This window comes from Protopterus annectens, chromosome 3.part1 (genome assembly GCF_019279795.1).
Source record: "Protopterus annectens isolate FY-2018-M chromosome 3.part1, PAN1.0, whole genome shotgun sequence".
Lineage (NCBI taxonomy): Eukaryota > Metazoa > Chordata > Ceratodontiformes > Protopteridae > Protopterus > Protopterus annectens.
The window spans coordinates 1,504,251,500-1,504,275,828 of NC_056732.1; the positions used below are offsets into that span (position 1 = coordinate 1,504,251,500).

Here is a 24,329-nt window from a genome sequence, read left to right on the forward strand (position 1 = left end):
AGAGCTTTCCTACAAAGTATATTAGGCTCAAGCTCCAAACTACACTAACTGTTTGAAGTAACACTGGAGCATAAGGGCAGGGCTTCCTATCAACCTACTGTAAGCTCAAGACTCGATACCGCGAGTATCAAAACTAGACAAAAAGTAACTATGGTTCACCTGAAAAAAACAGGGGTGAACAAGTGTGAACCTAGCTGTTAAACACTGAAAGCATTTTTTTGCAAGGGTGGAAGTCCCCATCATTTCACAATGTGGGAGGGCTGCACTGACATACCTACTCTAGTAATATGTACTACTTCCAAGATTGCTGTACTCTGGACAAAAGAGAATACTTAAGCTACACTAACTTCAGACTAACTATATATATTTCACACAATCACACTTACATTTTCACATTTCTGAGGGGTGCACTTACTGTCTTCAAAGTTACAGTGGGAGCACATTAGAGCTGACTACACCTTGGATAAGGTCTGTCAGAGCCAAACTGCCTGTAATTTCTGTCTGACCCGAGAAACAAAATTCAGATGTGAAAACAATAACAACTCCCCAGGATGGAAGCAGAGCAGCTAATGACATGTTAGTATGGGTATTTATAGTCTACAGGGTTCAGCATATTTCCATCTATTATAGAAAATATAATAATCCGAGTAGTTGCTCCCTTATAATACCAAGAAAATTTGATGTTTATAATGGATTTTAACATGGTACACCAGATAATTATAAGACAACTAAAGACAGTCAAAAAGATAGACATCATTCACTTTTTTAACTTAAGTTTTTCATTTGTCAGGCCTGCCAGAAATTATGATAATTGCTGAAGTCATGCCCATTCAACAAACTCTCCAGTTTAGGGAGACAACCATCCGTGGCATAGCCATTATACTGTGGTTTCTATATTATAGCCTAAATATTCGTGTACGTGTCTCAGTAAGCATGCTGTAGGTGAAACATACAACAGCCACTACGTGCAGCCTAATGACCCTTGTGCACGCTTCACTGAGCATGCTGGAAGTGAGGCATAACATAGGCTTTTTTTTCCTCCACAACACGTCCCCAGTATCTACTATGTGGTATGGCCATGAGATGTTTCACAGAGACATATACTCCCTCCCTGTCCACAGGACAGACAAGCAGGTGAAAACATGTTCTCTGGTTCACAGGTACTTACTAGTTATTGATCTGTGAGGATCTTAAGAAGCCTAGTCTTACATACTTCATTTTTTTTAGCCCTTAATTTTATGTATGAATAACCCAGAAGTGTGAAGAACAAGGATATGTTGGCACATTACTTGTTGCATCTATTCATGAACAGCAAGAGTGGTAAACCCAGAGTGAATAAATGGTCTCCAATCCAGTCATCCAAATTACTTTTCAGTAGAGTAAGAAAATAACTTGACTTATGTGGAGTGGAAGATGGTTCCACAGAACACTATTCTCTGTGACGCATACCTATCCCCCCAAAATGTCCTGCTTATGTTGCAAGAGAGATCGAGATCCCTTGACTGGGTGTTTAACCTATCACTAGACTTGCAAATATGTAATATGTCTGACAGGATATGGTCTGTTGAGGCTCTATATGTGAGGAAGCGGAAGAAGGACAAAGCTTTTAGATGGTCTCCATAGTGTTTATGATTTAAGCCTTTGATTTTTTTGAGAAAGCATTTTGGTCTTTCTTGTTGTAGCAAATGTTTGACTGGTAACTTACCAAATGGGGCATTTTATTCAATGATTGCCTAATGACAGCTGAGTACAGTGGAATGATTACATTCTGGACATGGATGCCATATCTTTAGATATAAGCTGTGTGAAGAAAAATGACTTCCTTAAAAAAGTGGATATGTGGTGATCAAAGGACAGTTTGTTGTCGACATAGGTTCCCATTTCCTTGACTACAGCATCAGCTTTCAGAGGTGCATTGTCAATGTCATAGTTAGATGATACTATTATATACTTCTTGGCATTTGGTTTTAGTTCATGGTTGTTTGGGAAAGGCCCTCTTGGAAGATCTTGGTGTCCTCTGGGGACTTTATGATGGCAGCAAGTTTGTTGTCATCTGCACACTTGGTCAGCCATAAACCTTTAACATTTGCTTTGACCTCCATGAAGTAAATATCAGACATAAGTGCTTGCTGCCAACTCTATAGCTTATCTCATCTCAACTCTTACTAACCCATTCCATCAAAAAATCCTCAGTCCCTGAAATCTGGCTATCCTTCTATACTACTCCACTTCACAAGGGAGGTAAACTCCACTGAACCGACCAATTACCGACCAACAGCCATCCTCCCCCCTCTCTCAAAAATTCTCAAGAAATGCATTTATAGGCAACTTCTAAACTACTTACTTCATGAAAACCTCCTTACCCCCTCTCAGCACAGATTTAGACCTCGCCACAGCACATCCACTGTCCTTCTATCATTTACCCAGACTGTAGCAGAAGCAAGGGGAAACAATAAACTTGCATCATGTGTCTTCCTCAACCTCTCAAAAGCCTTTGACACCATCTCCCACCCTAAACTCCTCTCTAAACTATCTGAATTAAACCTCTCCACCCCCACTATCCTTGGTTCTCTATCTCAACAACCAACAACAATCCGTTAGATGGCACACCTCCTACTCTCCCTTCTTACCTATCCAAACTGGTGTCTCACAAGGATCCATCATTGGCCCCCTTCTCTTTAATATTTTCACTAACAACCTTCATTCTGCCTGTACCTTTTCATCACTAATTCAATATGCTGATGACTCTACCCTTATTACCCTCTATGACAACCCCACTGACCTCCACTCTCTCACTCAGACTTCTTTTATCATCATAGAACACTGGCTAACTGACAACCAACTTATCCTGAACCCAAAGAAAACCAAACTCCTTCTTTTCCTTCCAAAATATGCATCCTATCTTAAAACCTCTGTCCATATCTCTTCTCTACACAACACCATTATTCATGTAGACTCCTCTACTAAACTTGTAGGAATTACAAATGATGATCAACTGAAATATGATCATCACATCCTACAGTCCATCAAAAAGACCAATCAAAAAGAAGGTTTACTATACAGACACAAAAAATTCTTATCCAACACTGCTAAGACCACACTTGCCCAAGCCTTTCTCCTCCCCTGCCTACTTCCCTTATATTCACACACATCCAAACAAATCTCTTAACCAAACTTGAACAAACCAACCAGATTGCCAGATTTGCCTGTAATCTCCCCTACATGTCACATCACTGCCTCGCCCTAAAAAAATACAATGGCTTGAGTTCCCACAACTACTTCAACTTTCACAACTACAAATAGCACATTCTCTCCTCTACAAACCTGCAAACTGTCCCTCCCTATCCCTTTACAACCCAGCAACATCTCTCTATAGCACTGATCAAACACTACTCAACACCTATAAACCTAATAAAACAATAGGTAGATTACTTTATAAATGCTTCATATCTCAAAGTTAGAACAAACTCCCAACTAACATACGACTTATACAGCCTTCTCTCCTTTTCAAAAAAGAATTGAAAAACTACTTGGCTAACTCTCCTTCATGCACCTGCCACCACCCCACCTAATCTCCTGCTATACATTTTATATAGTTATAATCCAGTGAAGCCATAGCAACCTCACTGTGCACTCTTTAAACTCAGCTTTCGTCCACCTTTTACCCCATTTTGTATTCTCCTTCTCCTGGCCACCACAACTCTTCTCCTCCTCAATACTTCTCCCCACTCATATCTAACTATACCACCCCCTCCTACTCTATATGTTCCTACTAATCACTCATTCTGTTCTTTGGTAGGCCCTTCTCTTCTGCTTCTCTACACACCACTTGCAATGCCTCTATTTTATTGATTTATTTGCTCAAAATGTCTCTCTGTAGTAACTTCCCCAAAGTATTAACATACTTTTCTTTTGTTTCGTACATTTCTTTGTTTTTGACTAGCAATGTAACTGTTATTGTTATTAAAGCTGCATATATTTCAACTTCTTTTCTGTCATGCATTTATATCATGAGTTCTGGAGCTTTTCTCCTTCATCGTTTTATCATGTATTTTTTACTCATGTATGCTTTTTTTATCATGTACTTTTACCATGTATTTTTTGGAGCTTTTCTCCTTGGGTCTTCACTGAAAATGGACCCAGAGCCCAGTGAACTAACTCGGTTAAGAAAAGACAAATAAATAAGTAAATAAATAAGTGGCCCAATTACTGAATCCTGGGGTACACCACTAGTGACAGGTGTTTTGGAAGATGAAGCACTACCCAGCCTAATTTCCTGGGTTCAATTTGTGAGCCAACTTGCTATCCGACGACTTATATAAGGATTTACATTTAACTGGAAGAGTTTATCTATGAATACGGGATGGTGTTGAATGCCTTTGTAAGGTCTAGATATGCAGTGTTTACTGATTTGCCTTTGCTCATTGTAACTCTCTCTAAGAAATCAATCAGGTTAAGTAGGCAGAATCTGCCCTTAATGAATCTGAATTGGCTTAGGTTGAGAGTTCGTAGGCTGCTTATGTTATTATTTATTAATTTTGTAATGGTCCTTTCCACTGCCTTACAAATGAGGATGGTCAGGATTACGGATCTACAATTACCAAAATCCATTAATCCCCACCCCCATCTTTGTGCAAATGGATGACTGTTGCTGTCTTCCATTCATCTGACAGAAGGTCTTTTTGGAGGATGATAAGGAATATCGTTTGTAGTAGACAGCCCAGCATGTTATCTGGCCCCAGAGTAGTAGTATTTTGGTCCTGGATACTGCCTTGTGGACTTCTCTTTGGGAGATTTAAGCAGAAGTTATAGATGGAGGTTGGCCTGGGAATGTGGATGGGAGAAGAGGGTGAAGTCTTGTTTTTGTAGTTTCTAACATAGTTAAAGATGGCTTTATGGTTATCATTCACCTAGGTGGTTATTTTTATCTCATTATCTGGCTTTGGTTGATTTGATCAGGGTCGAGTTCCCTGTTAAGTTTAGAAAGAGTGTTGTTAGCATTTTGAGTGTTAAATATATTTTTTTGCATAAAATGAGTTTTTTCTTTTATTACAGAGCTTGTTTATATTTGGTTTCCACCATATGGGTCTATGTTTAAATGTGGCATTGTATTTATTTTGTAGGGAGCAGATGCACCTACTTACATGTGCACATAACTGGCTGGTAAAGAATTTTGCATAGGAAATGGCGTCATCAGGTGGGAAGTGGATTTTGAATTTAGACAAGGCATCACTCACTTTTAGCAGATTTGCCGTAGCAAAATCTCTGAATGCCAAGGCATTCATAGATGCTTTTTGTTTCAGTCTTAATGTGAACATGAATGATTTGTTGTCCAATTTGAGCAGGAAAAAAGTGACAACTGCTGGAGAGCAAAGCTGTTCCATTGTGGTAATGACCAAGTCCATGATTTTATCAAGCCTGGTTGGGATGTGGGTGTACTGGTCCAAAAAGTTTGTATTAATGAAGTCTGGAAATTTCTGAGCAGCCATGTTTGAGGATGATGTATGAGAATGATGTTTGGCTTAATGCGGAGGGACGTCATGCTTGTTAAGTAGAAGGTACGAGTTGAGGGGGACATAGTGGGAATCCTAATGGATTTTGTTAACAGTTAAGTTGGAAGGCCTATATTAATTTGCCAACATTTTATTCCAGTGAACACTTATTCATCAACTGCACTTCAGCGAAAATCATTTCAGTGATTTGCTGAATTTATCAAGGGCAAGTAAATACTTACCCTGCAGCACAATGGACCAACATGTAAGAAATCAAACTCATTGAACAGCTGGGATGTGTCCCCCACACCTCTCCTAAATATATATACCAATTCCGAGATAACACTACAGTGGAAAAAAGGGCAAAGTTGAGTATCTGGCCAACTAATTCTTTGCCCTTGGCAAATTCAGCGAATGAAGTGCGGTCGTGTTCACTGAAATGTTATTTCTACTATAGACCCAAGTTGGATGTGGAGGAGTTTCAGGTCATTACCTTATCTAATGAGTCTAGAGGTGAATTTAATATTTTTTAAGAATATGGAGGAACCACTGCCTTTATTTAAAGTGGAGGGCTTGAATGTGTAGTAGGTATCAAAACCCTGCACTGATAGAGTGCTCTCATTGGTTTTGAACCATGTCTCCATGATGATGAATACGTCAATGTTTTTCAGGGTAAGGAATGCTTGTATGAAGTGGAGGTTTTAATTTAGGTTGCTAGCACTGTGCAGCAATACTTTTATGCTACATGGATTCTGGTTTGTTATGTTATATGAGCTAGAAGACTAACATTGCCTAAAAAGGCACAATGGGGGTGGACAACAATTAGCCAATATACAAAAGCCTTGGGGGAATAGGTGCAGGCCATCCCTGGCAAATCAGTTAGGACTGCGTGCCATTTCCTCCCATCCTCCCAGGCTAATATATATTGTACCCCACAGCTGAATAATACCAGAAGCTAAGTCAACTGTTGAAGCCAATAATCTTTTGTCGTATCACAGCTTCATTCTTGGTATTGGTAGAATGCTGGTGAAGGCTAGGTTCATACCTGTCTTGGACACATATTCTGAGAGTTCATTCATGTCTCTCTTTATATGGTCCAGGGAGGTGCATCTCAAATCATTTACACGAATGTGCACTACGACTATATCATATGAATACTTGTGATGTAGGGACCTGAGTGCACGTGTGATGCAATGAATTCTGGCAACTGACAATGACCATCTCCGTGCACAGCTTGCTGATTTGGTTCATAAGTGTGTCTGACTAGTGCAGTCACTTATGACTAGAATACTGGACTGTATGGAGGTGAGCCTTACAGACTTTTGAATTGAATTGAGGTGACTTGATGTATATTTCATGATTTTGTGTTGCCTATGTTGTATGTTTCTAAGGTTGTTATGGGTACTTACTTCTTAGGTTACTTTTAGGAGGCCTTTGTGGTTTAAGTAAGTTACTTTTAAACAGCATCTATGTGATTGGTCTGAGCTGTGTGTATTGACTTCAAGCCAAAATTCAGTTATATTAAATGTTTGCATATTTACTTCGCGTAGCAAACATTCTAATCCAGAACTCCCAGTGAAAGGAATTCATGGCTATACTAATGGGAAGGTAACATAAGAAAGCACAGTGACACTCTCATAATATGTTTCAGTTAACTAGGGAACTGGCTGCAAATATCGTATATTATGATATGACAAAGCAAAACTAGTTGGATGTTCCAAAATATGTAAACTTAATTTTTCTGTGTGGGCAGTGCCCTGTTCATTCCCACACACATCCCTAGTTAATTTAACTCAAAGATGCTTTAGGTCTGAGGAAAAATAAATCTTTTGACAGAAATCCTCACTTCACTTTACAAACACTGGCTAACAATACATTGAAGCTGGTGAATGGGAGGGAAAACCAAGGCAAGAGGGGACCGGAATTTATTGGAGAAAATTGGCAAAGGAACCAAAGTATTGGAAGCAAATAACTAGAGAGGGAAAGATGACAGAATGGGAATATGCCAAGAATTTATTTGGACTGCAGGTTAGTGATTGGCTTCCCTATCAGGGATTGATATCAGTGTACAGGCAAAGAGAAAGAAATAAGGGGGTCCCAAACAAAAGACCAGCACTGGTAGAGTTTTTAATAGAATCTAGAACAGAAGTTGCCATTAAAAAATGAATAATTAGTAGAACATATAAAATATTGCATGATAGCCATAAGAATCAATCAGAGGAGGTTAGAAAGGATTGGGAAGAGAGATCGGATAAGTAATTCACAAAGAAACAATGGGAGGATATATGTATGTCTCCTAAATATGCAACAAAATCTAAACAATTTAGGATTTTTGCCTGGAAATGTTTACATAGATATTTTTATTCCCCAAGTAGACTCCAGAGAATTTTTCATCAGGCAGACAGTAAATGTTGGAGGTTTGATGGAGAAGAAACAGGTAACTGGGAACATATTTTCTGGAAGTGCAGTGAGTTGGCAGACTTTAAGGATTCTCTGCAGGATGCACTGACTGAGAGGCTGGGTAGGCAGATTGGTCTGACGATGGAGATGATTTTTCTGAGCTAAGATACAGAACTGGAATTTCCTAGACATGGTATGGCCTTGCTGTGTCTAATTATGGTGGCTGCCAAAAAAGCAATTACTAGAAAATGGAAATCAAAATCTAAACCAGCTATACTGGAAGCAGTGAATATAGTAACATAGATAAAACAACTGGAATTGAGCTCTTTAGAAAAGGGTAGGAGCAAACTACATAGGAAAAATGGGAATTGTGGGAACAATACATACAAGGGAGGAATGAGGTCTAAAAGGTGGCAGGACTTAAATGAGCTATGTAATGTTTGAGTAAGAAAGATTGGGTAGATTATAAGTGACGTATAATATTTGCAACTGGGAGTGTGACAGTATGGTTTGTGATGTAAAATACTTGCAACTAGGATTGTGTTGGTGTGGTTTGTTGAATCATTTATATAAATGTATGATTGCCTATGTGTAAGTGATGGTTTAATAAAGATGTTTCTTGTTTAAAAAAAAAAAAAAAAGAGCAAATTGTTTTAAAAAAGCACAGCAGCATGCAAATGGGGACAAAATTAAATTATTAAACTTACCTGATAATACCTCATTTTCAATTGTTTTTTGCTTCTCAACTTTACTTTCCAGTGATTCAATGCAAAACTCAAATCCATGGACCGCCAGCTCATGCCTGGAAGAAAAATCAGATGAGACAACTGTCACAGATTATTGTACTATATTTACAAAAATCTTGCCAAACAAAATAAAAGCTATACCATATGAAGTAGGACAGTGATAAAAGACAGACAGAGCAAGAGAGACCTTTTCAATAATTCATCACTGGGACAGCTACACTGGAGTAGAGGGATAAAGTCTGACTACAGCCCAGATGATCCAGTTCAACTAGTAGCTTCAGCACCTGTTGGATCTGTCATGGGAGAAGAGAGGAATTGCGAAGTTTAGCTTGAGAAATTCTCTTCATGAGGAGGGGACATGTGGTTGAAGGCACACTCTCCATGGTAAAATCTCTGGTGTAGCTCCAAGATCACACAGAGGTGCCTGCCAACAAGGGAGGCATGGCTAGCTGACAGCATCATAAGGAGGTGCGGCATGCATCTCAATCAGACTGCATCATAAGGAGGTGTGGCATGCATCTTAATCAAGACTGCATTATAAGGAGGAGTGGCTTGCATCTCAATCACTGTGCACCAAAACCTTGGATCCTTGCATGCTAATGAACAGGTGCAGGGAGTTGGGTCTTAAAATCCCGATCCTTCTTGCAGATGACAAGTCTGCTCCCAGTATGCTGAACTCACCCACAGAAAATAAATAATCAGGCCCTTGCCCAAATGGTATAAACTGGTCAGCAGAATGACTGGGAGGTAAGCCTAATGGTCAAATGGAAGACCAGACAAAAAAGAAAAAAAAAAAAGAAAAATACCAGCAAACCAGCACCACATTACAATCGGAAAAGGCAGGGATTGCGTGTTCTATTTTTTAAAAGGGAAGGAGGATTTGTGAGACTTATAAATGGGTGGGCTTGAAAAATCCTTGAGACTTTGAGGATCTGGGTAGCAGATGTCCCAAACAATGCCTCCTTATCTAAAGCTGAATTTAAAATTTCAGACTTTACTTCATTACAAACTCAAGCATATCTCCTCAATGTTGTAACATTAGCAGTGGCCCTAATCACACTATCTGCACACTTATACACATTCTTAAACGAATGTTTAGATACTTGAGAAAGATTAGAAACAATGGAATTCGGATAGAAACTACCTTTTTTGAGGGAATTTGTGGCAGATAATTCCAACAAACTATCTGCACAAAACAGAATAAACTTTCACATGCATGCCTGATAGTAAGAATTCTGGACACCTAACTGTAAGAAGAAAATACTCTCTCAAATCTGTCCCATACCTTGCCTTCCTTCTCACAGGAGAAGGAACTGGTAGAAAGAAGTGGTCTCTTCCCAGCTGGCTACCGGAGAAATTGCAGCAGGCTCAGACCTAATGTAAGAGAACAAATATTTATTAGTTTGAGGAACTTTATAAAGACTATCTGCTTTTTTTTTGGGAACTAAAGGCTAAGATTCAGGGTTATTATAGGCAGCATTAAACGCAGTCTCCAAGGTTGTAAAACAGGACGAATGGGGGTAGAATGTAGTGTATCTACTTGTAGCATATCATAAAATTGCTGCAATTCAGGGGAAATGCCTACTTGTTCCTACAAAAACACCTCATTCATCCTATTTTTCTGAGGAAAAATGATTCCTCCAAAGGAGGTAGAGAGGAATACATTTCCTCAGTATGAGAGTACTGTGGTTGGGAATATGCAGGAGAAAAGCCATGTATCTGACAGTACAGAATCCTCTGACAAATTTTCCTTAGGAATTTCCTTACAGACACTGCCCTCAGGTAAGGATTTCTGATCACCAAGATTAATAGCCTGTCATATCCCTAAATGTGAACAAGTACATAATCATACCTTATACGTACTTACTCTCCTTTCTTCACTCACTTCTTCATAGGTTCATAGATTAGTACTAAGCTAACTGCCCTTGCGAGACATTTTTAAGCCTAGCCAATTATCCCTTATGATACTCAAACCCTGCACCTTGTGTTTGTTAGGCAAACACCTTAACCATTACGCCACCCTCCCCCCTCTTAACTTCTATTAATTTGTTTCCCTTGGTGCTCTCTCTCTCTCTAAATATACTCTAAACCTGCTTTTCAATCACTTCAATCACTGCATATTGCAAATTCTGTTTGTATTATACTAACTTAGATTTCATTTCTTAATAAAATGGCTAAAATTTCTCTAAATATTATACCATTACCATGTAAATTGCATCTATTCTTAACCAATGTTTTCATATTATGTCTAATTTTGTATAATTATTTAAACTGGAAATGTTTTTGTATTATTTTTAAAGACTGCATTTGTATTATTTTTGAAGACTGTAAAGTTATTGCTCTTAAAATGTTTTGTAATACTTTGGAACTTTTCTCCTCAGACCTCCACTGAAAATGGGTCTCTGTCCAGTTTAACTTTCCTGGTAATCAAATGTCAATAAATAAATAATAATTTCCCGGTTAAGGTAAGAAAATCATCTTTTCTAACAGATATCTTGACTTCAGATGAATACTGCAGGAAAAACCTTGGCTGAACACTGACTTGGAGAAGGAACTTCTGCCCTGTTTTGAAGTCTCTTTCCCAGACTACTCTGAGCCAGACCTGTCGACTGTACCAAATTCCTCGGTATTTACTGGTTTTGAGGGCAAAATATTGGGGTGCCATGAATTCCAGAGTGGCCCCCTTAATTTCCCTGTCCCTCTTTCTCGCTCTCTCTTTTTCTTTTTTTTTTTTAAGTAATTTACCACTTTAAAGTTTTGGCTGATGTCACCATGCATCATCAGCCTATAGGTGATGACATCAGCTACTGCCTGTTGGACTCAGAGGGAAACAGGGATGGCATAACAGTTAAGAGCGATTTTTCTCAATTTGCTTATCTGTCTGGTGTTCAACCATTGCTGCACATTACATTATCATGCTACATTTATTTATTTAGTTCTGCTGGCCTTATTTATGCTTGCTGAGTTTGCTTATCTGTCTGGAGTTCGACCGTTTCTGTTGTATTTTTAATGCCCACAGCAGTTGCTGCATTAAATCATATTAGTGGTGTGTTTGCTCACTTACTTATTTATGCTTTATTTAGTTTGTCCAAGAGTTTGCTATGTGTGTTGGCCAAGTTTGCTCACTTATTTATGCTGGCTTTGGCTTCATTTAGTTTGTCCACGAGTTTGCTACATTTCCTGGCCATACTGGCTTTATTTAATTTGCCTGTGTTGCGATCAACCATTGCTGCCGCATTCACATACTTATTTATGCTGGCCCGAGAGTTTGCTGGCTTTATTTATTTTATTTATGCTGGCCTGAGAGTTTGCTGGCTTTATTTATTTTGTCCGTGTGTGTTAAGAGCAAGTTTGCTTATCTGTCTGGTGCTCAACCATTGCCAAGTTTGCTTATCTGTCTGGTATTCAACCGTTGCTGCATGATATTACATTTATTTATGCTGGCCGAGTTGCTGTACATTATCATGCTACAGTTACATATGCTTACCGAGTTTCCTTGCTGCTGCATGTTCACGGCAGTTGCTGCATTAAATCATATTAGGGGTGTGTTTGCTCCATACCTCTCAACCCCTCAGACTAAGAAATCTGGACAAAGCCAAAAATAATGGGGGGACAAACAGGGACATTTTTTAAATACTGGTCTTACAAACTTAGAAAGTTGATAACATAACAGATTTTGCATTGTTATGCATTTTCTGAAGGATATGAAGTCTGAAACTCAGATGGCTTTCATTATTTATTATTACAATATAACTTCAATCTTCAGTGATTTGCCAGAAAAACACAATTTTATGAGGAACAGACAAAAAATAGGAGGCAAAAATCTGGACATTCTACAAAAATCTGTACAGTGGAGAGTTATGGTTTGCTCACTTATTTATGCTTTATTTAGTTTGTCCAAGAGTTTGCTCACTTATTTATGGTGGATTTCTTTACTTATGTATAGAGGCATGAAAGAGGTTTAGCTCTCAACTGTAGAAATTTTCACAAAATGTCTGGAATGCTTGGCTCATACTTTTGGTATGTTTCTCTTAAAATTTGGATGGCATAGTGGTAGTGTTGTTGAATCACAGCAAGAGGTTCTCTGGTTCGATTCCCGGCTGAAGTGCCTTCTGTGTGGAGTCTGCATGTCCTCCCTGCGTTTGTGTATTTCCTCTGGGTGCACTGGTTTCCTCCCACCATAGGTGCTGGAACCAAAGAGCGAGGAGGAGGGAGCACCTCCACAAACACACTTTTACAGCTGCAAGACCTGTTTTTCTTTAAGCAGGACCCAACAGAGGACTCATGCGTGCATCGGATGCCAATGTGAATTTTAAACACAAAAGTGTGCGGAAAATAAAATATTTCCGATCACATCATTGCTGCAGTCTGCTGCCAGAGTCACCCACGGTAAGGAGAAGTGCTCCGTTTGTTGATATGCTACTAGGAAGCTCCGTTTGTTGACATGCTGCTTTAGGAACTCATATTCCAACTATCTTTAGAAAAATCAGTGGTCGAAATGGCTATGGTAAACCAACCAGTTTGTGTAATATTTTATATAAGGAACTGTGTTGGAGCACCAGATGCATAACCATTCCTGATCTTGTGCCAGGCTTCAAATTCAAAAAAAGATATCGCTGTTTACTCTGGCAGCACTAAAGCTTAAAATCAAATGCCAGCATTTAATTCAAGTTTACTTTTCTAACTTTTACAAGTTACCCATGTTAGGTGACAGTGACACTTTGCCAGGCAGTATCTTCAGATTACCTCACCTGAAATCTGGTCTAGAAAAACATTTTGTGCTTTTCTTTTCCTAACCCAAGCAATTTCAATAAATTACACTGTTAATGGAATAAGACCCTGTTATATGAGTGAAATAAAGAAGTTATGTACTCACCATAACGTTCCATCTGAGTAGTTCTACTTCATTTGTCTTCAACCTGTGGGTCTTCGGATCCACATCGGATCGGACATGGCCGCATTTTCCAGCTACGGATCTGAGCTCCATGCTCCTCCCCTTACCCATAATGCCCCCTGTCTCCATTCTCCCTTCAGATCGAGTTTGCTGCCCTATAGGTATCAGACACTCGACCAATGACACCTTATCATCATAGAAAGAGTTGTAGCCTGAACAGGCTCACAGATTCTAATAATAGCATTCCAGAACAAGGACATAAATTCCAAAGGATAAGGTAAGGGGGAAGAAGGGACAGTTGAAGACAAATGAAGTAGAACTACTCAGATGGAATGTTATGGTGAGTACATAACTGCTTTATCTGAAGTAGTTTAGTTCATTTGCTCTTCAACCTGTGGGACAGAGTCCCCAGCTATCTAATTCTTGGGAGGCCTTCATGGAAGGATATTCCAGAGCACCGCAGAGCCAAAGGATGCTCTAGTCCTAGATATCAAATCCAATTTATAATGAGAGATGTAAGTGTGAGATGAAGTCCAAGTAGCATCTGAACAAATATCATCCAAAGAGACCCTAGACCAAAAGGCAGTTGACATTGCCATAGATCGGGTCGAATGAGCCTTCACTTTTCCTGGCAAAGGTAACCCTCTTTCTGAATAAGCCCGGGCAATACATTGTGAAATCCAGCGGGCAATTGTCACTTTTGAGACAGGTTTACCAACGAAGGGCTTGACATAGGACACAAAAAGTTGATCAGACTTGCAAAAAGATTTAGTCCTGTGTAGATAAAATCTAAACTGCCTATGTACATCCAGAAGATGTAATTTATATTCCTCTTTGTTTTGGAAGTTAGGAAAAAATACTGGCAAATTGATGGTCTGATTAATATTGGCTTCCGAAGCTACCTTGAGAAGGAAGGACGGACACTCTATCTTTATGAAAGATCATATAAGGAACCCTGACAGAAAGAGCTTGAAGCTCCGAAAGTCTTCTAGCAGATGTGATGGCAATGAAGAAGACAGTTGTCCAAGTCAAAAACTGTAAATCCACAGAAGCCGCAGGCTCAAAGAGGGGAGAAGCCAATGCCTGCAACAGAAATGTGAGATCCCACGGTGGAATATGGTCTCTAACCAGGGATCTGAAAAGAAAGGCACCTTTTTTCAAAAAGTTTTACACAGTTTAGATGAAGCCAGTGAAGACATGTTAACCCCAACAAGAAAATTAGTGAAGGCCGCTAGTTGGACTTTCACCATAGAGGAACTAGCTCCCTATTAAAAAACGCTAGCTAGAAAGTCTAACACTGCCGAAAGTGGAGCACTGAAAGGGTCCAAAGACCTTTCATTGGCCCATATAGAAAAATGTTTCCATTTACTGAGGTAGATTTTTCTGGTAGACGACTTGTCAGCCACCACCAGAATGGACTTAACAGATGATGATAGACCAGGAGTCCTAATAATCATGGGAACTGGAGTAGCCAGGCCGTAAGCTTCCGACTGTCCAGATCTGGATGAGGGATCTCTGAGGGATGTGAAAGCAGATCCGGAACCAGATCTAAGGTCCATGGTGGAATTACTAGGTGAGACCTGAGTAAGGGAAACCAAACCTGTCAAGGCCAGATTGGAGTGATGAGGATCACAATACTCCCCAACCGCCGGGCTTTCTGTAGAAGTTTCGACATGAGGGGAAGAGGAGGATATGCATAAATAAGCCCGGGAGGCCAAGCATGAAACAGAGCATCCCTGGGGGCTTCCCCTGGTAGGGGGTTCAGAGCGAAAAACTCACTGCATTTCGTGTTGGAAGGAGATGCAAAGAGATTGCAGCAAGGACGACCCCACTCTAGGAAGATTTGTTCCGCTACTGAAGGATTCAGAGACCACTCATAAGGCATTAGAATTGAACTGCTGAGCCTGTCCACTAAAATGTTGGATCATCCTGGGATATGCATTGCCACTAGAAAACAGCCATTGGAGGCCGCCCATTCCCAAACTCTCATGGCCTCTCAACATAAGGGATAAGATCTGGTTCCCCCTTGTTTGTTGATGTACCAAACCACAGACATATCATCCGTCTGGATTGCAATCGTTCCCAGAGGAAGATGGGCATGAAAGGCCTGCAAAGCAAGAAGAACTACTCTCATCTCTAGAACACTGATGTGCAGACAGGCCTCAGGAGGGGAGCACGCTCCTTGGACTATCCTTCCCGAGCAGTGACCCCCCCCACCCTAGTAGGGATGCGTCGTCACTGTGGTGTTAGGGAAAGCTGAATTAAACGAGCATCCGTTAAGGAGATCTGGGGACTGAATCCACCACCAAAGGAAGTCCCTGCATGCTTTTGAAATTCTGACCAGAAAAGACAAGGGAAGGTCTAAGTGTGACCACAGAACTGCCAGTGTCCACTGCAGCTCCCTCATATGAAGGCGGAGCCATTGGAAGCAGATTATAGTGGCCGCCATAGAACCTAGAGCCCTCAACACTGCTTCAGCTGTTGGGAAAGAGGTCTGAATGATGTGTAAGACATGTACCCTCAAGCTGCGTAGCCTGTCTGATGTGAGGAACACCTTCTTTTTTATTGTGTCCAGCCGTGCCCTGATGAAATCTAAAGTCTGAACCGGGAGAAGAGCAGACTTGTTCATGTTGATTGGGATGCCCAATGTGTTGGCAAGGTGAAGAAAGGAGTCCCTAGCCTGACAAAGTAGATGCTCTGATGGGGCAGTAAAGAGCCAATTGTCCAGGTACGGAAAGACCTGAATGCACTGGAGCATCATGTAAGCCTCTACTACCGCCATTACCTTGGTGAACACTCGGGGGGGGGGGGGGCTGTGGTGAGACCAAAGGGGAGGGCTCAAAACTGGTAATGATTGGCTTCCAGACGGAAGCGAAGGAACCTCTGAGAGCGTCTGTCCATCTTGATGCAGTAGTACGCTTCCTGGAGATCTATCGAGCACATCCAGTCTCTGGTCTGAAGACAGGGCAGAATAGATTGAATCGTGACCATCTGGAATTTTGATTTGGTTAAAGACAGGTTCAATTGGGATAAATCCAGAAATGGTCTAAGGTCCCCCGTCTTCTTGGGCACTAAAGAGAACCTGGAATAAACCCCGGATCCAGACTGGTCTAGGGGGACCGGTTGGATGACTCGCTTTTGTAGCAGTGAAGCTATTTGCACTGCTGCCTCCTCCTGCTGCATGGGTGAAACGTCGGGGAGGGTATTGTTGGATGGGAGAGGTTCCTTGAATGGAACGAAATATCTTCTGGATATGATTCACACTACCCACTGATCTGTTGTAATGGACTCCCAAGCTAGTGGGTGCAGTGACAAATGGCCCCCAACTGCTTCCAGAGATCGACAGCCGGGCAACCCCTCAGGGCTGCTGCCCGGGTTTGTCCGAGAATGGTTCTCAGGACCCGAAGTTCTCAAGACCCCCTCTGACTCTAGGGTGGCATCTGTCAAACCCCCTCTGCCTCTGGGGGATGGTGAATCCTTAGCGTCCCGGGAAAACGCCTGAGATTTGCGGAACCACATCTTCTTCTGGCTTTACTGGTTCCTGGAAAAGGACCTTTGAGGCAGAGAGAAGTGGATCCCGACAGCAGACAGTGTCTTCCCATCCTTCTTGCTCTGGACCAAAGTCTCTCTTACTGTCTTCCCAAAAAGAGAAGAACCATCCTAAGGGGCATTGGTAAAAGATGCCTTGAAGGGCTCCGAGAATTGACATAAGCGGAGCCAGGCGTGATGCCTAATGCCAACGCCTGTCCCTGCCACCCATGCGGCTCCATCTGTGGCACAGGAGAGGAAACGCATGGATGTGTTCACTGTAGCTTTAAGGGTGGCCATTCGAGCATCAAACATTTTTCTATCGTCTGCCGACATGGACCTTGAGATCGACTCTGGAACTTCTTTAATAAGATCTCCCTGGAGTCAAATCACATGTGCCATATAGTTAAGCGCCTTCACACAGAAGGTCACTGAAGCTTAAGCTTGCTTCACAAAATGATCCAGTGCCCTCGGCTCTCGGTCAGGCGGATGGACCGTGGAACTCCCCTGGGCGAGTTCCTTTCTGGTGACCGCTGCCACCATCATAGCATCTGCAAGGCACTCTTTATGCCAGTGTAGCTTATCTGCAGGTGGGCTTAGGACCTTGTCCAGGTGCTTGGATATTGGCTCTATGGTGTCTGGCTCCTTCCAAGCTCGAGATGTTATCAGATCCACAAGTGGATAGGTGGGAGGGAACACCCAAGAGGTAGATGGGCCCAAACCGAATGCCTCCAAAAACACAGACTCATCCAAGGTTGGTTTTGGGGCGGACCACCCTCCCCTTTGGCGCAGGATTTCCATGATGTCTCCAAAGGAGACATCCACGGGGGGTAATCTTGTGGAACCTTCCCCTTCATCCAAGTCCGTGTCTTCGGTGAGGGACTCTGGTGGAGAGTCCAAGTGCCTCCTCTTACACGTATGCTTGCAGGGGAGCTCCTCAGGGGGACTGTCTGGGGAGGACTTGCAAGCGGGATGTTCCAAAGGCAGAACTACCTGGGGCACTACAGCTGCAGGCTGTCCCTGAGAGGGCAAGATGGTCGGAACCACACTCAAAGCCGGGGGGGCTCTGGATGGACTCTGTGGACGAGATGGTCAGAGGCCTCGACCCTGCGAGAACCCTCTCCACCATGTTGAATGCTGGGGGGGAACGGACCTCCTGGGCTGACCTGGTGGAAGCCGTTCCCCCCTAATATGACTAGGGAGCCAGAGCCAAGCCTCTAGGAGCCAAGACGCCGAGGGGAATGCTTCTCTCAGACAAACTCAGAGCTGAGAGCACCCCCTCAGATCTGACCTCAAGGCTACGGCTCCGAGACTTCAGATCCGATTATGTTGTATCCGACACACTCAAGGCACTGGCTAGCGTTGAGGTACAGGGTACCATTGCCGCCGACCTCTTGACGCCGATCGTCCTCAGATCCAACGACTCCGAAACCGAAGGTCAGATCGGAGAAGGAGTAATAGGTTTAAATAGTGACTGAAAGGTGCCTGCTCCGGTGGAAGAAGGCCCTGGCAAGACCCCCATCTGGATTTGAGTGTGGATAAACCTCCACATCATCTTGTCCATCTCCGCTTCGGACAAGCTCCAAGTTGAGCAGGAGGATGCCGCCAAAGTCGGTTGGGAGAGCCTAGGGGACGCCCGGCTAACCCGAACCTCAGGCTCAGAGGAGAACCTGGGGGACCTGAGCCAAGGAATCACAGGCCTGGAAACAGGCTTAGACTTTGGCAGGGGACCAGCCTCTGACAAGCGGTCGGGGGATCATTTGTGGGACTGATCCTTCTTAGATTTATCCCCTTCCATGGACCTCTTGGTGGGAGGGTGAGTCCCGGAGGCCGTGGAAGGAGAAGACGAAACAGCAGCCGCTGCTTTGCTGGTGGGAGAGGCAGGGACCTTGGTCTTAGCAGAAGAGGGCAATAGGCCCCTAACGATAACTTTGTCCCACCTCTCCTTAAGTGCTCTGGGATTGAACCCAGTGCAAATAGGACAGGGGGACTGGAGGTGAGCCACCCCCAAACAAACCATGCACAGATTGTGGCCATCGGCTGGGGAGAGCTTATGGCCACACTCTATGCAGGGTTTGAAATTAGGCTTAGGGGCATCTGCCATTCCTCAGCCGGCCCAAACATACACACACATAGGCACACGCACCACGCGGTAAGAAGAAGAAGAGGGAGGAGGACAGAAAAGCTTACGATTATTTATTTATTTATTTTTTAATCTACTTTGCCCTGGGAAGATTAGAAAAGGAACCGAAAGTTGAAAGATACAGAAAGTAAAGAAACTTACTGTAAAAAGCTGACCACAGACCACAAAACCTAGGTAGGAGCTCAGACCACGTTGCTTCCTCTCAGGTGGCAAATGAGATCTGAAGGTGGGCATTATGGGTAAGGGGAGGAGCATGGAGCTCAGATCCATAGCTGGAAAATGTGGCCGTGTTGGATGCAATGTGGATCTGAAGACCCACAGGTTGAAGAGCAAATGAAGTAAACTACTTCAGATTATTACTTTCACTTACCACTAGCTCACTGTTACTTGCACCAAAAAGGAAAATAAGCCATATTCATAAAGAAGTACTGTCCATTCACATAGCCTCTAAACTGTCCCTGATTTTCAAACCTTCATTTAGAAAATGAGAGGTGGGAATCTAAAAAAAAATAATTTCGAATTTTAAATCTGCACCTTACAAAGGAATCATAACGTTTATGTTTTATGTATTTAAGTTTTGGTTTTGTACCTCCTCTTAAAGAATGATTGAATTGCAATAGACTATTTTTACAAACCCGCAATCTAATGAATTCAGATTCTCAATTTTTTTTGGGAAGGGGGGTTGAGACAGAGAGACCTAATGAAACCTTTCTATCTGCATGCACACCATAGCGGAAGCTTGCAGCTGTTGTTTAGATGTGCAAATATGATATGAAAACGTAGAGAAAAGGGAGGTGACACAGAGGAGAGGACACACAATTCAAACTGTGTGCATAAAAAAAAATAGAGAGAGCAGGAACTCCACAGCAACAAGCAAGTACAACATTGTGAAAACTGAAGTATTACACATGAAAAGTGCAGCGTGTAGATGTTAATTTACAAAGCTAATGCCCGATTTCTGTGCTGGAGCCCGGTAATTAAAACATCTGTGTTGTGCAGTAATCGAACCATGTAAGTCTCACATAATGCATGCATAAGAGATACTTTGTTGCAGGTAATGTTGCCAGCTTTCATTGTGGCTAAAACCGGAGTAAAGACACAGCACTCGCATCACCAGTAACCCTGCCTACCCCACCCACTCTCCTGCCCAAATTACGCCCATTTTGTGACATCACGATGATATCACCTGGTGGGGAACACTCACTTTTTCCGTTCGTGCTGCCTGTTTTCGGCTGATTTACTATGCTTTTCTGTAAAAAAGCATAGCAAATCAGCCGATTTACAAACTCCGACAGTCTGTTTCCTTTTTTGAAACAGTGTTTTCCAGACTACCAGAGAATCAGTTTGATTTCCGGATAGTCCAGAAAACAAATGGAGGGGTGGCAACACTAGTTGCAGGAGTTTTAGAGGTGATGTGCTTATATTTGTGTTGATGTCCAAGCTTTTATTGTAAATTCATCAAAGGACGTTATGTTACCAGTTTGTTTATGACTAAACCAGTACAGCTCATGTCCCCCACTAAACTGTGTATTGATATGCTGCTTTAGGAAGGGTGTGTGTGTGTGTGTGCTGGTATGCTGCTTTAGGAAGGGTGTGTGTGTGTGTGTGTGTGTGTGTGTGTGTGCTGGTATGCTGCTTTAGGAAGGGTGTGTGTGTGTGTGTGTGTGTGCTGGTATGCTGCTTTAGGAAGGGTGTGTGTGTGCTGGTATGCTGCTTTAGGAAGGGTGTGTGTGTGTGCTGGTATGCTGCTTTAGGAAGGGTGTCTGTGTGCTGGTATGCTGCTTTAGGAAGAGTGTGTGTGTGCTGGTATGCTGCTTTAGGAAGGGTGTGTGTGTGTGCTGGTATGCTGCTTTAGGAAGGGTGTGTGTGTGTGCTGGTATGCTGCTTTAGGAAGGGTGTGTGTGTGTGTGTTGGTATGCTGCTTTAGGAAGGGTGTGTGTGTGTGTTGGTATGCTGCTTTAGGAAGGGTGTGTGTGTGTGTTGGTATGCTGCTTTAGGAAGGGTGTGTGTGTGTGTTGGTATGCTGCTTTAGGAAGGGTGTGTGTGTGTGTTGGCATGCTGCTTTAGGAAGGGTGTGTGTGTGTGTTGGTATGCTGCTTTAGGAAGGGTGTGTGTGTGTGTGTTGGTATGCTGCTTTAGGAAGGGTGTGTGTGTGTGTTGGTATGCTGCTTTAGGAAGGGTGTGTGTGCTGCTTTAGGAAGGGTGTGTGTGCTGCTTTAGGAAGGGTGTGTACTGCTTTAGGAAGGGTGTGTGTGTGTGTGTGTGTGTGTGTGTGTGTGTGTGTGTGTGTGTGTGTGTGTGTGTGTGTGTGTGTGTGTGTGTGTGTGTGTGTGTGTGTGTGTGTGTGTGTGTATAAAATGCCCCAGTTACTTATACCTGGTGGTTAGAATTACCCAGGCTCAAACCCCTGAACCTAAGTACAACAGCCTGCATTCTCTACCCACATCACCACTTGTGATTCAGACAGTTGAGTCCATAGCTCTCAACTGTCTAGATTTTCACAGAATATTCAGCTTAAAATTTGTGGTTTTCTTGCAAATCTTTGGAAACACATGGTAACACAAAACACTACTTTAGCAACTTTCTAAGAATATACAAGCAATATTTAAAATGTGTCCCTGGTTTTGGACCTTTGCCCCCCCCCCCCCCCCCAAAAATAAATGTTGGCTTTTTCCAGACTTCTTCTGCTGTGAAATTGAGAGATTTATTTGTGTCAAGTGGATGATGTAGTGGTAGTGTTTTTGCCTCACAGCAAGAGGTTCTCCAGTTTGATTCTTGGCTGGGGTGCCTTCTGTGCGGAGTCTATATATCCTCCTTGTGTTTAAGTTGGTTTCCTCCCATGTTACAAAGACATGCATCTGGAGAACATTGGTGTCGGTGTGAGATTTAATGACAGCTCCTAATTTGCAATCATCTGAAAATTTAGTCAGCCACGGACCACTGATACTGGCATTGACTTCTGAGAAGTAAATGCCAAAAAGGAGCAGTTCAAGGATTAATCCTTGAAGGATGCCACTTGTGACTGGCCATTTGTAGAGGCAGACTCCCCAAGTATAACTTCCTGGGTCCTGTCTGTGAGCCAGTTAGCTATCCATCGGGTGACATACGGGTTTGTACCTAACCTCTTGAGTTTGTCAACAATACCCAAGTGGGGTATTGTGTCAAATGCCTTGGTCAGGTCAAGGTAAGCAGTGTGAACAATTTTGCCATCATCCATTGCTTTGGTGACCTTCTCAAAGAAGTCTGCTAGGTTGAGTAGGCATGATCTGCCCTTTATGAAACCAAAGTGGGTTGGGTCCAGTGTCAGGAGGTTTACTATATCTCTATTGATCATCTCCATGCTAATTCTTTCCATGGCTTTACATATAAGACTAGTGAGACTTATGTGTCTGTGGTTTCCAGGGTCTGTAGATGGCCCACCTTTGTGCAGAGGGATGATTGTTGCCTTTCTCCATTCATGCGGCACAAAGCCTGTTTGGAGGCTACAGTTAACTAGTAATTCCAGAGGCCCTGACAGGTTATGTTTCATGCTGTTTAGAAGGCATCCTGGGAATCTGTCTGGGCCCATTGATGCAGTGTTCTTGGTCTTAGAGAGAGCATTAAGGACCTGTTCTCTAGTGATAGTAAGGGGGAGTTATAGTTGATGGTATTTCCAGATGGAAGGTTGAGGGGGAGAGAGGGGTAAAGTTGGAGCTGAATTTATCAGCCAGGAGGTTTGCTATATCTTCTGGCTCAGTATAGGTGGCTCATTTTACAATGAGCTCTGCACACTATTGTGTATTGCCTTTGAGGTTGCAGACATAGCTAAAGACTGCTTTGTGGTTGTCCTTGGCCTGGGAGGCCAAACTTACCTCAAATTTGGCTTTGGTAGACTTTATTTGTCCTCTGAGTTGTTTGTTTAGTTTAATGAGAGTGCTTTTATCCTTCTGTGTGCTGCATCTTCTAATTTTTGCCATGATTTTCTTCCTCTTATTATACATCTGATTGACTTTGTGATTCCACCAGAGTGGCTTGTTTTTGAGTTAGTTCTGTACTTCTTCCTGGTGGGTACAGCTGCCTCTATGCAGCTATTGACATACTTGTACAAGGTTTCTGTTAACAGTTCTCCACAGGCAGAAGTGTTCTCAGGGTTTATAGGAATTTGAAATTTTGCCAGGTTCTCACTTAATAGCAGGAGATTAGCCTTAGACTAGTTCCTGAATATTCCCGGTTGAGCTGGGAGTCCAGGTTTTATTTTTACTTTAAAGGAGCCCATTTTGTGGTCTGACCTTACCAGGGAAGGCATTACAGTAGGGGGTGTGCAGCACTCTCCCATATTACTGAGGACCAGATCCAGTGTGGTTGCACCGCTGGTTGGTGTACTGACTATCTGGTCTAGGACGTTTCTGTTTACAAAATCCAGGAATCTCTGTACATGTACGTTTGATGTCGTATATGATTCCCAGTTAATAGTGGGGTAATTAAAGTCACCCATGAATATGGTATTGGGTTGGATGGTTAGTGTTTCTAATATGTGTGAATACATGGTATGAGTTTCCTAGGTCATACAGGGGGACGTATAGCTTGCAAGGAAGTGGTACTGGATTTTACCTAAGGTGATTTGAACATGGAGCAGCTCAAGTGCATTTTCCTGTTTGACCAGCCTTGAGGTATACTTATTTTTGATGTAAATAAAAACAACTCCACCTTTAGTCCCTGTCTGTGAAGTAGCTGGTCTATATGTGTGGAATACATTATAACCTTACACTATTGGTGTGCTCTCTGCAGCTTTAAACCATGTCTCAGAGACCACACACATCAGCATTCTCTAGGATAAAGAGAGCTTCCAGGGAGTGGAGTTTTTTTTTGTTTAGGCTCCTAGCATTGAGCAGCAATACCTTTAGATTTTCTTGTTTTTGATTTTCTATGTCAGAAGTACTTTCAATTTGACATTGCCTAAAAAAGGCACTATGGGGGAAGACAATGTTTTAGCTAATATTCAAAAGCCTAGAGGGGAGAGGTGCAGACCATCCCTGGCAAAGCAGTCTGTTGACCATCTCCTTCCATGCTGACAAATATCGCACCCCATTAGAATAACACCAGAAACTAAGCCAATTATTAAAGTCAATCATATTCTATTCATATTG

At 42.3% G+C, this 24,329-nt stretch overlaps 1 protein-coding gene across 2 annotated transcripts in view; it reads right to left on the reverse strand.

Moving 5' to 3' along the window:
- The window catches only part of TTC19 (tetratricopeptide repeat domain 19), a 700,715-nt gene that overhangs the window by 126,052 nt on the left and 550,334 nt on the right, over positions 1 to 24,329 (reverse strand). For both annotated transcript variants that reach the window (XM_044067578.1, XM_044067577.1), the window contains one exon: positions 8,600 to 8,694. In XM_044067578.1, the coding sequence (XP_043923513.1) occupies positions 8,600 to 8,694 (95 nt within the window). The remainder of the gene's footprint in view (positions 1 to 8,599; positions 8,695 to 24,329) is intronic.